This window comes from Euleptes europaea, chromosome 4 (assembly GCF_029931775.1).
Source record: "Euleptes europaea isolate rEulEur1 chromosome 4, rEulEur1.hap1, whole genome shotgun sequence".
In the NCBI taxonomy this organism is placed as follows: Eukaryota; Metazoa; Chordata; class Lepidosauria; order Squamata; family Sphaerodactylidae; genus Euleptes; species Euleptes europaea.
The window spans coordinates 48726291-48744203 of NC_079315.1; the positions used below are offsets into that span (position 1 = coordinate 48726291).

The 17913-nt window shown below is 41.1% G+C and overlaps 1 protein-coding gene across 3 annotated transcripts in view; it reads left to right on the forward strand.

Moving 5' to 3' along the window:
• TJP2 (tight junction protein 2) overlaps nt 1-17913 on the forward strand; it is a 95349-nt gene that overhangs the window by 72757 nt on the left and 4679 nt on the right. For all 3 annotated transcript variants that reach the window (XM_056848011.1, XM_056848009.1, XM_056848010.1), the window contains 13 exons: nt 2948-3521; nt 4668-4771; nt 4919-5072; nt 7231-7342; nt 7427-7563; nt 8533-8599; nt 10972-11122; nt 13040-13148; nt 13625-13835; nt 14422-14609; nt 16359-16454; nt 16556-16635; nt 16759-16969. In XM_056848011.1, the coding sequence (XP_056703989.1) occupies nt 2948-3521; nt 4668-4771; nt 4919-5072; nt 7231-7342; nt 7427-7563; nt 8533-8599; nt 10972-11122; nt 13040-13148; nt 13625-13835; nt 14422-14609; nt 16359-16454; nt 16556-16635; nt 16759-16969 (2194 nt within the window). The remainder of the gene's footprint in view (nt 1-2947; nt 3522-4667; nt 4772-4918; nt 5073-7230; nt 7343-7426; nt 7564-8532; nt 8600-10971; nt 11123-13039; nt 13149-13624; nt 13836-14421; nt 14610-16358; nt 16455-16555; nt 16636-16758; nt 16970-17913) is intronic.

The window sequence follows — 17913 nt, forward strand, 5'->3', positions numbered from 1 at the left end:
GACATATAGTGCTACTCCTCCCCCTTCCTCATCTGTCTATCACTTTTAAACAAGTTGTACCCCTCAATCCTAATATTCCAATCTTGAGTATTATCGCACCAAGTTTCAGTAATGCCTATTAGGTCAAAATCCCCTTCCTGTATTAAGTCTTTGAGTTCTTCCTGCTTGTTTCCCATACTCTGTGCATTAGTGTAGAGACATCGAAATCCATGGTTTATATGCCCCAAGGTTTTCGTTTCTGTACTTATCCATGAGTTAATGTTTCCTTGCATATGTGCCACTCCCTGCAAATCTTTATTGTTTTCATCTCCAGTTATTGTCATAATACTAGGCTTTAAGTTTTTGTCTCGCTCCCCCATAGGATTTAGTTTAAAGCCTCTCACCAAACACATTTTTCCTACCCTCGTGAGGTGCAAACTATCTCCCGATAGAGGAGCTTCATCTCGCAAGCGTAAGCCATGGTTCAAAAATCCAAACTTTTCCTGACGACACCATCTACACAGCCAGTCATTAATTTGTAGTATTCTTCTTTCCCTTCGTAAGCCACGACCTTCAACAGGAAGAACGGACGAAAATACAACTTGTGCCCCCAGGTTCTTCACCTTCTTACCCAGAGCCGCACAGTCTCTTTTAATAAGTTCTGGGCTGTGCCGAGCAATATCATTGGTTCCTACATGAATGAGTAAGAAAGGATAATAATCTGTGTGCTTGATGAATCTTTCTATCCTTTGTCACATCCTGGATGCGTGCACCTGGTAGATAGCATACCCCTCGAGATGATAAGTCTGGTCAGCACACTTTAGACTCTACCCCTCTCAGTACGGCATCCCCAATATCCAAAACACGCCTCCTCCTAAATTGGGGAGCGGAAGCTCGAGTCCTCTCATCCACAGGTGCCTGAGGAATTTCCTTCAAACTTTGGGGAGGCTGGGGGTGGGGGCTAGCCCTTGTTTCAGTATCTATGGGGAGATCCTGGAACTGATTGCTTAGCAACAGAGGATCAGAATGAGTCCTGATTTTCGTGCTCCTGTGCGTCACACTCTTCTATGCACCCTCCTCTTTATTGGTTGCTCCTCCATTTGTTAAGATACCTTTCTCTTCTCCTCCTGTTGCCCTATAAAGAGTGCTTTATGTGTTCTGTCCATGAACTCTTTGCCTTCCCTTATAAAATGAAGTGTGGACAAGCGTGCTTCAAATCCCTGTATGGTCTCCTCCAGTAGAGCTATCAACTTACACTTGCTGCAAGTGTAATTGCTGTTACCCTCAGGTAAGAATACAAACATGCCCACAGACATTGCATGTCACTGCCTCAGCTCCCTCACTAGCTATGCTGCTGCAATCCATTGCTGAAGTGGTTCAGTTTTTCCCTGCACTTCCCTGATAATTCCCCTGACAAACTGCCTCTCAAGACTGCCTGCTTGAAGAAGCAAAAACACTCAACACATATAAAATGTATACATTTGTCAGCTGCTTACAGGGCCCCCAGGCCTGACCCCCACGCTAAGAGCCACAGTTAAAGAGCCCTTGAGCTCTCGCTCTTCGGTTCGCACCTCTGACAAGGAGGAGCCTAACTCAATTAAAGGCTCACCCAGCAGAAGGTGGGGCCAGCAGTCAGCTCAGGCAGAGCAGACCTGCCCCAATCAAGGACAATCAGCTGCTGCAATCACCTTCCTCTATTAGGCACACTCAGCTACAACCCAGGTAAAAGAGATAAACAGAAACAACGCTCTCACCCTAATCTACCTCTCAGGGTTTTTTTTTAAATCAATTTATTCAATTAAATAAACCTTAACAAAAAACATAGAACAATCTTCATAGTTTAAAATACAATATGTATATGCAAACTTAAAAATTTAACAGATACAACTTATTCCAATATCCTCGTTCATACTACCACACCAAAACACGGTTTAGTCCTCTGTAAAATAGCTAGACTATCACCACAGCACATTGTCCTTTCTCACCCTTGATTATAAGATTTTCCATTTTATTTACAGCTTGTAACCATAGCTCTTCTAGGCTCATTCCTAATCTACCTCACAGGGTTGTTGTGAGAATAAAATGGAGGACAGGAAAATATTGTAAGCCACTTTGGGTCCCCATTTAGGAAGAAAAGTGTGGTATAATGAATGAATAAGAAGAATCTCAGGGAACACGGCTGAAGGTTCTGTGAGACTACAGTATTTCTCTATAACCCCAACTTTGTTTAATACAACAGATCAATTTACTTGCTTTCTTATGTGTTGTCCTTAAGGATCAACACAGGAACTACTAGTGTCCAACAGACTGCTAAATGAGGGGGTTTGTACACTTAAGCCAAGAGCACTTGCCTGAAAATTACTTTAGAGCAGGAGGGAGAAGCTATGCAACCAGTTGCCACCGGCAGAGGCCCCGCAGAAGACACCCACAGAAGGGGTTCCCTTATGAAAAAGCAGACATGTTTGGATAACTTTTTCTAACTTGACTGTAATATTTGTTTTGGAAGTTTGTACTGTGTACGGCCTTTAAACGGTTTTTCTTTCTATGGCTAAGACAATGAAAAATTCAAGTTACATAGCACTTAAAACGCTTTAAAGGAGTCTGATATATGCGGAGTAAAAGTTTAATCCTACAGGAAGAAACAGCCTCCAGAGTAACTTAATTATTTCACTGGAAATAAAAAGGGGTAGGTGATGTTATCTCCAATCTGATTTAGATGTGATACTGTTATACAAAAAGCATATGTGGCTGGTGCCATGTTTACAAGGTGCTTACTACATTACAGATGTGCCCATATATTTGTGACATTAGTGTTCCACAATCAGTGTCTTAGGTGCTTCCTGCTTGAGTAAATGCTATGCAGCGTTGCATCTAATTGAGCTTCACTAACACTGTGATGAATTTTTTAAGCTAAATATAAAATGATTGTTTTTTTAAATGCAAATCTGTTCTTAAATCATGCAAATAGGTAGTGAAAAGACCTTGTAAAGTTCAGCTCCCAGCTGCTAGAAGCCCTTCTCTTGACTATGACTACAGAGCCTTTGAGGTCGTGGATGACCATGCAGAATTTGATGGCAGAAGCACTCGGAGTGGCTATACTGAAAGGAGCTGGCATAGCGGAAATGGAGGCCGCAGCCAGAGCTGGGGGAACAGCCTTGATAAAGGCTACAGAATTGACCCAGGTAGGGGGCGCAACCACAGCCAAGAGCGCAGCTATAGCCGGGACCGAAGTCGTGGCCGGAGCATGGACAGAGAGCGAAGCTTGGATCGTGAATACCAAAGACCTCGAAGCAGGGGCAGGAGTGTTGACAGAGATGACATGTATGAACATGGCTATGGTGACAGTAGGAGTCCACCAAGAGATTATAGCTGGAGACTTCGTCCTGATCCTCAGTACAAGAAGGAAGCAAAGAGTGGTAGCAGAGACTGGCTTAATTCCCGCAGCCCTTCACTTGAATTGCAACATCAGTATGATTATGATGGGCAACAGGATCCAAGTGGGCCTGTTAATGTTCTCCTCACAAAAAGTAGATCAAATGAAGGTAAGTGTAATGGACTGATCTAAGTTGCAGAATTTATCCCACTTCTGTTATTCTTGGGGAAGAGGGTCAAATTATTTTTAATTTTCATATAAATCAGATGATATTATTTAACCTATAAATTATGCAGGACACCCAAATGCACATCCATATTGCCACTACATTTGAAGCCTGTTCGCTTCAAAAAAATTAAATCTGAAATTTGCTGGAAGCTTGGTTCTTGGTCAGTTCTGTAGCTTGATTCTTGGTTGGTTCTGTAGCTTTCTTAAATAGTTCACAGCTATCCATGTGGATTATAAGATTGTTACTGGGGGTGTGCATTAAAAAAAGGTATTTTCCAGATTTGGGTATATTGGAGCCAGAAAATATCAGCAGTCCCAATTTTTTGGGATTCCAATACTGGTGTGGTATTTGGATCCAAGTTTTATTTGGCAATCCAAAATTATTTGGCTTCATTCTAGCCTATGGGGAACCTATCCGGAGGTCTGGGGGGATGTTTGTTAAGCTCGAGGCACCAAAATCTCAGCAGAGCTGCTGGTGCTTTTCCACAGAAGACCCTCAAATTTGAAGATGCTCAGGGGGTACAATTCTATGTGCCCCCAAAGAAAGTGCCCCCATCCATCCCTCCATGGTTTCCAACGGGGGAAAAACAGCCTTTTTTTCTCCAGGGCAAAAGCAAAGAGGCATGCCTCCAGCAACCATTGGTCAATGCCTCCCATGTCAAGAACCAACATAAGCCCAACAGAACCCAGGAATCCCAGCAGAACCACAAACCAATGTGGCAAGCCCAACATGGCTGCTGTTTGCCTTGGTGTGTTACGTGTTGTGTACATCTGTAGTAGCGTGTCAGTGAGTTGGAAGGACAAAGGGGTCCACATGAGAAAAAGATGTAATTGATGAGTCCCTTCAATAAAATGTTTGGAAGTCTCAGACACGTGTGTCTTAAGTGCCATCAAGTCGCTTCCGACTCATGGCGACCCTATGAATGAAAGTCCTCCAAAATGTCCTATCTTTGACAGCCTTGCTCAGATCTTGCAAATTGAAGGCTGTGGCTTCCTTTATTGAGTCAATAAATTTATTGAGTCAGACATGTAGTATGTTTAATCTGTCAGACATTACAAAACTTTCTCCCCCTTTCTCTGCTTACAGAATATGGTCTCCGGCTTGGGAGTCAGATTTTCATCAAAGAAATGACCAGCACGGGGCTGGCAACAAAAGATGGCAATTTGCACGAAGGGGACATCATTCTAAAAGTATGTTGTAAGAACCCTAAATTCTGTATTAATGTTGTAAAATGTATTATATGTGATAACGTTGCAAGTTTTCATTTCTGTTTGCAAACATTGAATGGAGACCCAATGTTAAAGTGGCTTGTCGGGGGTATTTCTTTACCAATCCAGATCAATGGTACAGTGACAGAGAATATGTCCTTATCTGATGCAAGGAAACTCATTGAGAAATCAAGAGGAAAACTCCAGTTGGTTGTCATGCGGGACAGAAAACAAACCCTGATCAACATTCCCTCAATGCATGACAGTGAATCAGAAATGGAAGGTGAGAGGTTGAAATCGTGTTTTTGTGGTTGCTGTTTTATTCATATTATTTTAATTGTGTTTTTATAATTGTTTTATTTTTACTGTAAACCTCCTTGAGTTCTGCAAGGCAGCTAATAAATCTTTTAAATAATAAATAAATATGTAGTAAATCTAAAGTGATGCAGTTCTCTAGGTCCTCACGCTAGCAGAGACATCTTTGGTGTGTAAATGAAAACCACATTGACCAGGTCACTCAGTTTAAATATCTAGGAGTTTACTTTCAGTCCAATATGCCCTGGACAACTCATATAAGAAATGCACGGATCAAAGCGCTCACTGCCATAAAGGCAATAATCCGATTTTTCTATTCTAAAGGTGGTCAATACATTCCTGCTGCCATTACTGTTTTTAACTGTAAAGTAGGATCACAGTTTCTTTACGGTGCACCTATCTGGGTCGAAGCCTGTGGAGAATCTATCGATCCCCTTCTGAATTATTTTCTTCATAAAATTACTGGTGCTCCTAGCTATGTTGCTGGGGTATTGCGTGCTGAACTGGGCCTTAGCTCCCTTGAAGCTCGGATTTGGCCGGAACCTTTAGATTCTGGGTTAAGATTTATTTCTCCATGGAGTTGAATGGATATTTACATCTTCTCCAAACTGAGATTTACCAAACCCCATGGAGTAAACTGGTCAAATGTCGTATCCAGTCTTTAGGAATCTCTCTTTCTGACCTAAAAGAGCATGGGTCATCGGCAGCTCTTTCCTTCATCTTGAGCTGCTTGCAAAAACCGGATTCTGAAAGTACCAAAATTAGAGCACGTAGAGTGTGCTTACCTCTATACCTAGGTCTAAACTTGCCACAATCCCTCCCAATGTATTTTGATTTTCTGATAATCCCGCGATACAAATGACTATTTATGTTGGCTAGACTGAATGCCATTCCATCAGGGGTATTAATAGGTCATTTAAATAGGGTACCGTATTGCGAGAGAGTATCATTAAAGTAAGTAAATAAACAGAATTAAAGTTAAATTTCTGCTTAAAGTTGTCAAAGAGTAATGAGCAACCCAAAGCATGTGATAAAGTTCTCAGACTGAAAACTCAGGCACAAAATCAGTGCATTTTCAGGCTTCTAATGTTTATCTGATCTGACACACATCAAGAATTTTGTAGCCAAGGAATGTGGGTCAGTTTCTCTGCCCAGAGCCCAATCTGAGCTAAGGCTCAGCAGCAGAACCTGCTGTTTATACCAGGTCTCTTTTCATCATTCATTAGTTTAAGATTTTTATCCTCCTCTATTTTCCATGCTGGAAAGAAGAGTATTTCTGAGTATGTGCAGGGTGCGTCGCTCAAGGTCATTTCATACCTGACATTTTTCTTACACTGGGCAAAAGTGTGTGAGTTTCCATGCCTATAGTGAGAGTCTATTTTTCTGTGGGGTTCATCAATTAGGAAAGCAGTGTGTACAATATCTCCATGTGTGGCAGCAATGGCAACCAATCCCAGTCAATCCATTTTGCTTGGGGGAGAGTTTGTGTGAATGTGTTCAGTTTACTAGCAAATTTACTTTCATATTGTACTTTGAATGCTATATCGTTTAAATTCAGATCCTGGTATCCATTAATCCAGCTTTGGCCTTAACCTATACAAGGAGCTCACAACAACTCTGTTTATTTCGTAGGGTTTTTTTTCTCTGCTGCTTAGCTGAGAACTGTTCCTTCTCAGTGTTCTGTCTCCAGGACAGATCAAAACTTGGTAATGTACAGGGGAAGGGGGGAGTAGCTCAGGATATTTTTCATTACTCAGAAATAGTTCTCATTAAAAAAAAAAAAAAGGTTTGATGTCTCTGGGCCAGAATATTGCTGGCTAAGTTGTAAGATGCTGTTTAGTTCTCTGGGAAAGGCTTTTTATCTTTTCTGTCGAAAATATGGGAAATTCCTGTTCTTGAGTAAATGACTCTCATATGAAAGTTTTTATATACTTTTGCAGGACGAGAAGGACAGGGGTTAAACTATCTAAAATTAGCTTTTCCGGTAGGAATTTTTCCTAGTTTCAGCTTGATCTAATTTCAGTTGGTGGTTGTTTTCTTCTTTAATATTTTTTGTGATAAATAAATGAATCTTAAAATTATAGGCATATGGCTTACCCAGATTTTATACTGTGCTCTTTCAACAGATATTTCAGAAATTGAGTCAAACCGGTCTTGCTCCCCTCAGGAAGACAGAAGACTGCATCATTCAGATGTAGACTCTCATTCTTCCAATGAAAAGCTAAAGGAAAAACTAGGGTAGGGTGTACAGACATTTTCAAATAGTTATTTTTGTTAATTGGTCTTCATCTTCCTATTAACTACATTAATTTTTGTTTTAAGTGCAAAAGAAGATCCAACCAATAGACTGTACAAAATGGGAGCGATGCCTACTCCTTTTAAGTCAACTAGTGATGATCTCATTGCAACTTTAACCCCAGACACAAACCATGAACCAAAGTATGATGATGAGCCGCCAGGTCAGTGGCAGGTTTCTCTTTTTGATATATTTTGAATGCAACAGGCAAAACAGCCCTACTTGGATTAATATACAATTATGAAATTGGTATTTGGCCAGTGGCTAATAGGATAAGTTTCAGTAAGTAAATTTCACAATCATTTCTTCGCACTGTCATTCCAATTCTCTACTTTTAGTGTTAAACTTTATCCCCCTAAGCTAGTTCCATAGATTAGAGATAAAGTTGTATGTCTTCTTTGCTAGAGCAACTGCATGTTAAATTATCTTTCCAGCTGCCTTTTAATAAAGGATGTAGTTAGATTACTTTTTTTTCATTAGAGAACTCATCATAAATCTTCATAATTCAAAACTGGAAATGTGCCCAGGGGTGAGAGATGGCCCAACAACACTGGTGGGTGTTAAACTCAAATGTAAAAACAAGGGTTCAGAACAAAAAGTATTACATCGAACAAATATAAATGCTTGCCCCCCCCCCCCACATATATTCCCAAAGTCCTCTTTGTTTCATTAGAATTAATGATGGCAGGATGTATAGGTATGAGAGAGATTTAATTCCTTGTACCTGAATAGATTGATTGGCCTTTTAGGTGTTATTTGTGATAACATCAAAGGAAGGGAGAATCCTAGATAAAGGGGATTATATAGTTAGAAGATATTGGGCAGTCCTAGTCCTGCTTTATTATTACCTTGACATTCATAGCGCATCTACTTTTCATTTAGGAACACGTAAGTGATGACTGCATTTTAAGTGAAAATCCTAAGCATCCTTCCTAGTCAGCCCCATTGAGATCAACAGGAAATACTACCGAGTAACCTTGTTTTAGGACGGAAGTCAATAGTGCCAGTCTAAATTGTTCTGCCAGCAAAGATGGCTTCCTTAATACTTGCTTTTTTATTCTCTTGTGTTGTCTTTTCATTATTTAAAAATAAAATGGAGGCTAATTCTGTGATTTGTTTTTAATTTATACAGTTGTTCAACCAAAACCAGCTCCAAGAACATTTCTTCAGCCCAGTCCTGAAGATCTAGCAATATTTGGGTATGAGTTTTTTAACTGCCGTCACTCATCATTCTTTCACAGCTCTAAATAATAGTAAGCAGCTGAATGTTTATATTAAATGTGACAGGATATATTATTTGGAATTAAACTAGCTTAAGGAACAAATCCAATGGTGAGTATACATAGGCTTTAGGGTACCATGCTTGCTGCCCAACCATGGTTAAAAAATTACAATGTCTCATTTCTTGTGTACTTTTAAATCAGGGGTGGAGAACCTTTTTTCTGTCAAGGGCCATTTGCATATTTATAACATCGTTCGGGGGCCATACCGGGCGTAGATCTCCTGGTGTGTGTGTGTGTGGGGGAAGCTAGGGTTGCCAGATCCTCTTCACCACTGGCGGGAGGTTTTGGGGGTGGAGCCTGAGGAGGGCGGGGTTTGGGGAGGAAGACTGCATAGCCATAGAGCCCGATGGCTGAAGTGGCCATTTTCTCCAGGGGAACTGATCTCTATTGGCTGGAGATCAGTTGTAATAGCAGGAGATCTCCAGCCACACCTGGAGGTTGGCAACCCTAAGGGAAGCTATGCAGAGAAGGCTTGGAGGGTGCGTCAGCTCCCCCAGGTCTTCCCCCTCCTCCCACGCGGGAGGGCAGCCAGCGGTGGGCCCAGGCAACCGAGGTGCCAGGGGGGCACAGCTTGCAGCCTGCGGTCGATCTGCAGGGAAGGAAAGAAAGAAGGAAGGGAAGAAAGAAGGAAGGAAGCAAGGAAAGACGGAAGGAAGGAAAGAAAGAAGGAAGGAAAAAAAGAAGGAAGGAAAGAAAGAAGGAAGGAAGGAAGCAGGGAAAGAAGGAAGCAGGGAAAGAAGGAAGGAAGGAAAGACGGAAGGAAGGAAAGAAGGAAGAAAGAAGGAAGGAAGCAAGGAAAGAAAGAAGGAAGGAAAGAAGGAAGCAGGGAAAGAAGGAAGGAAGGAAAGACGGAAGGAAAGAAGGAAGGAAGCAGAAAAAGAAGGAAGGAAGGAAAGAAAGAAAGAGAAAGGGAAGGAGAGAAAAAAATAAAGACGGGGGAGAAAGAAAAAGACAGAAAAAGAGGAGAGAAAGAATAGGAGAGAGAGTGACAGAAAAAGGAAGAAAAGAGAGAAAAGCTTACACACACACAGCCGGCTCCATGCGACCGGGCTTCAGCCTTCCCACCTCCCCCCCACCCCCCGTCCACAAAAGTCCTCCACCTGATCGGCTCCCACACGCATGCTCCGCCACCGGGAGCGGCTGGCTTTTTCCTCTTCTTCCCCCCTCCCTCAGCGGCGAGAGAGGCTTAAACTGTTGCGCCGTGGCATGCAGGGACGCTTTGCCTTCCCTTGGAGGAAGCGTCTTTCTCCCTCCCCCTCCTTCGCTGATTGACAGCTGACAGTCGGCGAGAGGGGATTTAAAGGGGCCGTGGCGTTCCTGCACGCTGCGGCTTCCGGGAGGGCCGTGCTGCGCTGTGTTTCTCTGGCAGGGCCCTGGAGCTCCCGGGGGCCACCGAAAATGGCCTCGGGGCCGTAAACAGCCCGGGGGGGCGAACGTTCCCCATCCCTGTTTTAAATTAATCTCCCTTCCAATCTGAAGATTACTTTGATTAGCATTACATCTGCACCAATATCGATGCTAACCCAAAGTTTGCCCAAACCACAGCTTACAAACTGACTACCAACCATAGTTGCAAATTTCAGTTTGATACTAACCTTTGTTGGTGGAAGTGTTAGTGCAGAAGTAACACTAACCTTAGCTCTGGAAAGGGGAGGTGCGCATAAGCTACAGGGTGTCCTAGATCTCCTAAACTTTCATAAAAGATAAGGCAAGTTACATCATCACCATGTTTTAGTCAACTTTCTTCAAAAGAGTGTTCATCAGAGTTGTGAAAGTGCAGTTTGTTATCCGATCATCTAATTCACAATTTCCAAATTCCACCACAGGATCATGTTTATGTGGAGAGAGGCTAGCATGAAATGGACTCTGTTCACAGGGAACTGGCATCCATTTCCATGATTTCAGCTGCCTGCTGGATAAAATGCAGCTGCAGAAATGGCCCATTTCCCTGTGGCATTTCCCCCACTCATTTCTGTACCTGCATGCATGACAGGACTCAATAATGTGAAGTGGCCTTTGGGATACAGAAACTACCTGGCACGAGTAAATGTAATGGAAACTCCTGTAACTGTCACAGGCACCTTACTAGTTGGTTTCTCCATGATGAGCAATTGTAGGGTTGATTGAGATGCTGCTGCCCTCACATGGTGACTGTGCCACTTTCCACACATGGAGTCATTATGTTGAAAGTGTTTCTGTGCACAAATCACTGCTGTCCTTCATTATCGTAACGTAGAAACGGTGTCTAGTCTTTTGACATCTGAATACTCCCTAATGCCTCTCTTTAGCCCTGGTACAAAGATGGTGAAATTCAAGAAAGGAGACAATGTGGGTATTCGATTGGCTGGTGGAAATGATGTTGGAATATTTGTTGCTGGAATTCAAGAAGGAACCTCAGCGGAACAGGAAGGCCTACAAGAAGGAGATCAGATTCTTAAGGTAAATGAGCAGAAGGCAGTTTCTGTGACTGCATAAGTGCTTTTTAATACAATCTGAAAGAGAAATTGCTTTATTTTTATATTTATGACTATGAAAGTACTTTTAAGAATCTGCATTAGGAAATGTGATTGGAGTGGATCCAAAGCTTCTCTCAGCAGCATTTTATTGTTGCCTTCCATTAGGACAGTAAGATCTTTATCAGTTTAGTTGTGGGCTTTTTCAGTTATTATCATCCTCGTCTTGCTTCAGAAAAGCCTGTAATGCTGCGTACTTAGGAAGGCTTTTTATGGCTGAGACTGAATATGGTAGATGGAATTTTACTGGCTGTTGGTGTTTGTATCTGGCTGGTAATATTTCATACTTGGTATTTGTTCTACTTGTATGATACCATGGATTTATATCTTTTTAAAATATGTCTTATGATATAATTCGCTGCAAGCCACATTAGGACAGTTCCGTGAAAGGAAAGGTTTTGGTTGTGTGTGTGGTCATTCCAACAAACAAATCGCTTCCACAAACAGGAAGTGTTAATGGTAGCTTTCCCCCCCCCCCCCATCTGCTTCCTGGAAAAGCCCATTTTTGAGGTGTGGAAACTCTCTGGAACTGTATGCTATGTAGCATGGAGGGCTGCAGTATGAAGGGAGGAAACAGCCAAAATCTTTCTTACTATTGGGAGTTCTTTTTGGGGTAGATGGGTGAGTAATCACTTCTACAAACATGATCCGTTCATAGAAGCCTTGGGTACAACCTGTTTTTAGAGCTTTGAGTGAAACTCCTCATATAGATCAAATGTTAATTATCAGCTAGGATAATCTTAACAAAGCAGTGGAATTATAAAACCAGGGAGAAAATTAGTGGTCTTGCCATATTATGTAACCACTGTTCATCATAGTTATTACCAATGCTTATAAAGCCTTAAAGTATGGGATAGACTTACTCCCAAATCAGGAAATGCCCTATTAACCCCCATAGACTTCCCTGAGACAGAGAGCATCTTTGATTATTACAAGATAACAGAAGTGCTAAAAGAGATGTAAATAACTTGTTCTTAATCCCTTCTCTCTGTCCTGCTTTTCTGTAACATCCTAAACTGCATCTAAATTCATATAGAAAGATTTAGGATTGCTGTAAACAATGCAGTTGCATAAAAACGTGCTCTTATATTTTCCTCAAACACCTCTTTTCATCCTTAGTTCATTACATTTGGTGTGCATGGAATTTATGAAGTCTACTTAGATTTCCTTCCCACTCCCCTCTGTTCCTTGAACCCCTTAACAGGTATCAGATACCCTTTAAATCTTTCTGTGTAATCTCATTTTTTCCCATTCCCTTTCATTAGTCAGTGATGCTAGGTTTCTGCTGTTCCCTTTGTACTAATCATGGCTCTGCTTGTTAGTGTTGGCCTGGAATAGATTTGGGAAGACTTCTGGAGAGCTGATTAACTTCTGGTTCTGTATTGAGGGTAACTAGCTTTCAAGGCCTTTCACTAGAGCTATTATGCCTTTCACTAGAGCTATTATGCATTTTTAACCTGTTCCTAAGCTTTTTTTCATTGTGATATCCTCCAGGTTAGCTGGCTTCATTTTGGACTTTTCATAAATTCTGGGTGAGTTCTAAGCCCATTCCTGTATGTGCTCTCCAGAATTAAGGAGGTTAGCCTCCTGCAAAGTAGCATAGCTTAGTTCTGGGACAAACAAGGGCATCTCATCATTGACGCTTGGATGCAATACCTTGCTTTTAGAAAAGTGTGGCAGTTAAACTTGGCATTTCCCAGCTTTCAGTAATTTGTAAAGTGTTATCTTAAAACCTGTATTTGGCATAAAGGCTATATAAAATGGGCTTCCTGTGCCTTTTCTTTTTGACATCTGTACTAGAGGAGCTCTCTCTCAAAACTTCTGTCTGGTTATTTTGCATCAGGTAAACAGTCAAGACTTCAGAGGCATTGTTCGAGAGGATGCTGTTTTGTACCTGCTGGAAATTCCCAAAGGAGATATGGTGACCATTCTGGCTCAAAGCAAATATGATGGTAAACACTTAGCATACAATGAACTGTGTGCGAGCGCATACAAGTAAAAATGATTGCACATGTCCCCTTCATTTAAAAAGAACTCAAGTTGGCTTTCAAACTAGTAGACAACAAGGAAAAGGTTGAAGTAGATTATTGGCTCCCTTATTTATCTGCGTACAGCCATCTTTAGTGATTCCTTCCTCTCCTCCCTGATGTTCTCAGTATCTGGCTTTTATGAAAGATTAGGGTTTAGTTTTTATTTCTTAAATGAAAGCCAGTGGGAGGGATTTATTAGGTTCAGTTTTATATCATCTATGCAGTTTCCTAGTTACCCCCTGACATCTTGTGCCACTGGTTCTCCACCCCTTCCTTTTCAGCAGCCTTGGAGGTGAGTGAAAGATTTGTGAGCCCCCTCTGGCTTTCTTAAACCTTGTTGGCAGACCTATCAATATAGACTGATTTAACTAGATGTGGTCTCTTCCTCTCCTTTTCAGTTTATAGAGACATAATGGCCTGTGGCAGAGGGGATTCATTCTTCATAAGGACTCATTTTGAGTGTGAGAAGGAAACTCCACAGAGTTTAGCATTCACGAGAGGGGAAGTCTTCAGAGTAGTTGATACTCTGTATGATGGAAAACTGGGCCACTGGCTGGCTGTGAGAATTGAGAGTGAATTGGAAAAAGGCCTGATTCCAAATAAAAGCAGGTATGTTAATTTCTTGTAAATTTAAAATGCCTTGAATTGCTCTCCCTATCCAATTTTCAACATTCTGCCCAACTCTTAGTGTGATCAAGAAAAGCATGCAAGGATGAGAGCATGCAGAAAGAAGTCTTGATTCTTGTTGGCTAGGGCTAAGAAACAGAGTTTGCACCTACCTGTGGTAACACTGAGTTGAATCTCTTTGGTGCCACATGGGTGAGTTGTGTTTTTTTATTCCTGTGGCGAAAAGGAAAAGCCTGTTTTTGATGTTATTTTAGAATAAGAACAAAGCCTGCTCTCTGTGATTGCCTAGCCCAGAAAAGAAAGATGTTTGAAGGGTTTTTAATTATTCAAATGAACAGCCTTCTAGATCTGAGGCTTATCTATGTTGAGGTTATCAATACTTGCTATTTCTTCTGAACCCCTCCCCCGAAAACCTTCTCCCAGGATATATTAGGAGGGGGGAACAAAAATAAGAGTTGGATGGGAGGGTTGGCCCTCATCCAAGACTGTAGATTAGAAGTGCTGATGCAATATGTTTTTTCTATGCTGTTTTAATTTTTGCAAATGGATAAAATGCTGTCTCTCTCAGAGCTGAACAGATGGCCAGTGTTCAAAATGCACAGAGAGATGGCTCCAACGATAGGGCGGATTTCTGGCGAATGCGTGGTCAACGGTCTGGAATGAAAAAGAATCTGAAGAAGAGCCGTGAAGATTTGACAGCGATAGCATCTGTTAGCACTAGATTTCCAGCCTATGAGCGAGTTATGCTCCGGGAAGGTCAGTGAATGGCAGCATATAAGAACTGTTAACTGATTTCTTCATTTGTAAAAGACTGCTACTGCTGTTTTTTCTGGCAACTTGTTTAAGCCTAGCCAATTAGCTTTGGCCCAAGGCTTAACAGCAAGAGGTAAAGTCTGTTTTCAGTTAAGGCCATAATTTGACCTGCCTAAAAACACTTCAGTTGTACACATTAATCTGTTCAGAAGCCTATATAATGTATACCTATACACCCCAATATATGTCATGGACTTCTAAATGGTCTGAGGAATATGGAGTAGTATTTATTCATGTGTGTTTCTACAGCTAATAAGGGGAGCTAAAAAAGTCATGTTATGTGGTTGAAACATTGCAGTTGTAGTAAGTGCACAATATTGGCTTGGTGTGTGCAAAGCTGCTCTCGATTAAACAGACCCATCACTATATCTAATAGTAGAGTGAAGCATTACCAGGCCAGTAATAAAATCAGGTCTCCTACAGGTTCCTACAGAGCCCCGTGGTACAGAGTGGTAAGCTGGAGTACTTCAGTCCAAGCTCTGCTCACGACCTGAGTTCATTCCTGACGGTAATCGGTTTCAGGTAGCCGGCTCAAGGTTGACTCAGCCTTCCATCCTTCCAAAGTCAGTAAAATTAGTACCCAGCTTGCTGGGGGTAAAGGGAAGATGACTGGGGAAGGCACTGGCAAACCACCCTGTAAATATAGTCTGCCTAGTAGACGTCGGGATGTGACGTCACCCCATGGGTCAGGAATGACCCGGTGCTTGCACAGGGGACCTTTACCTTTTACAGGTTCTTAGGTTGAGGTTCCTAGTTGGGGGCTTCACTGGAAAAACATGACTTTGTAAGTTAACAAAATATGTCCTACCCTGTCTTCAAATGACTTAATGACAACTGGGCATGCTCAGGACATGTGGAATGTTAAGAGCAGTTAATTGCTAGCTTATTTTCCAGAAAACAACCTTTTCAAATCATTGTCAGAACTAAATTATGATAATGCTTAATTTATGAGTGTGCATCTGCTTGCATTGGAAAGTAAGCAACATGAGCTAGCAGTCTTGTTTTAAAGTTTGTGTATTTATACAGACCAACTTTAGCCATGGTATGATTTTAGAGACATTACATTAATGATTGATGGTCATTTGATTTGGCAGCTTTGCAGAAACTAAGAACTATGTTGGATCATTGTTTTTTTTTTTTGTGTGTGTGTGTGTGGGGGAGACCACCTGGGAACTCTACAGACACTGCCAGAATGGAAGAAAGAGCAAGGTAGAAAAAAGAAAAGCAGAACATAAATAAAGAAAACAGATTAGCCAAGTACCGTATATCGTTCCTTTTTTTTAAGCATAGGAGTTTCATTAAAAAGTATTTCAGACACCTCCCCCCCCCCCCAAAAAAAAAAATTAAGCGATACTTCACAGTTACAATGCAGTCAGGCACAGGAGTTGAAATACTGGAATGTAAGCTTAATAATTTTATAGTGTTTTAGAACAAATTAGAGAAGTGTTGCTTAATTTGAAGTTATGGATTTCTTTGATACAGCAGTTCTCATCTTGAATATTGTTATTGACTACAGCTACTGGCAAGTCCCATTGGGAACTTGTTTTATAATTGTGAAAAGCTTTTCTTCTCTTTGAGATCAAAATGTATACATGTAAGTTTTATATAGTTCAGCGATATTTACTCTTAAATACAGAACCTAATGCTTTTTCATAATTGTGCAGACTTGTGATATGTAATTTCTTCTTGCAGCTGGTTTTAAGAGGCCTGTGGTACTCTTTGGTCCCATTGCAGATGTAGCAATGGAGAAATTGTGCAATGACTTACCTGAGCTCTATCAAGCTGCCAGTAAGTCCATTCATTGCTCTTTTCTTAACAGAATTCTTCAGCATTTAATGGTCAATTTTAAAAAGCCATTAGACAAATGTCAAAATGTATTACTCTTGCAGAAACAGAACCTAAAGATGCAGGCTCAGAGAAGTCCACTGGTGTAGTGCGCTTGAACACTGTGAGGCAAATTATTGAGCTGGTAAATATTTTCTGCCCCATTTGCTTTCCATCATAATCAAAGCAAAGAAGTAGATATTGACAGTGCTGGTAAGGGCTTTCTCCCCCTTCCTCTTAGATGTGTGTATTGTCTTCCTTCTAACAGGACAAACATGCTTTATTGGATGTGACTCCTAAAGCCGTGGATCTGTTAAACTACACCCAGTGGTTCCCCATTGTCATTTTCTTCAATCCAGACAGCAGACAAGGTGTGAAAATTATGAGGCAAAGGCTAATTTCCACATCCACCAAAAGCTCACGGAAGCTGTATGACCAGGCAAATAAACTAAAGAAGACTTGTTCATATCTGTTTACTGGTAGGTGTGAATAGATGGCATGTCTTATTTTCTGTGACGGTCCTTAGCTGTAAAGGGGCAAGTAAAAGGAAGCCCTTGAAGAAATTTTGATATCACTTTACTGAGCAATATTGACATAAGCTCTCAAGTATTTGTTGCCCTGCAGAACCTATTGAAGTCAGTTGGAGTGGGGTACAGGTAATCCTCTGAATCTATTTTAACTATAAACGTGACATGGATAGGCCCTTTGTCTCCTGAGAGACTATTTCATCAAGTTTAGTTTAACTGGGCTTTGCCTGTAACAAGCAAATACCAACAACACAAACAAAAAAGATAAAAAAACAAAATAACTACTGTAAAGGGAAGTAACTACTGTGAGGAAAAACTATTCCATTTTTCTAGCAGGTAACATAATATACAGCCAAGATTTTCAAATATCTTGAAAGAATGCTGTAAAGATCCAGTCTCAATGTAAAATTGACAAGTGTGGTTTTAACCTTTTTTTGTGTGCCATCAAGTCACAGCTGACTTATGGTGACCCCATAGGGTTTTCAAGGCAAGGGATGTTCACCTGGTATTCATTGGAGTTTGCCCATCCAAATACTAGCCAGAACCAACCCTGCTTAGCTTCTGAGATCTGATGAGATCAGGTTAGCCTGAGTTATGCAGGTCAGGGCCATTTTAAAACTATTGGAAGGTAATTTAGATAACTAAATGTATTCCTATCTAGAATATACATTTAGTTACAGAATATGTTGCCTTGAGAAGGCTACATAATTCCTATCCTTGAAAGCCTGGTTCAGCCATTCTGAGAGCAAGGTTACAGTACCAGATGCACAACACTGTTCTAAACTAAATAAGCACAGCCTATCAGGTTGTACACCTTGGAAATCCTTATTGAAATACAAGGTTTCTGGACTTAAGCATTTAGTATAAACATTTCTAGCTTAGCACCAGTTTCATGA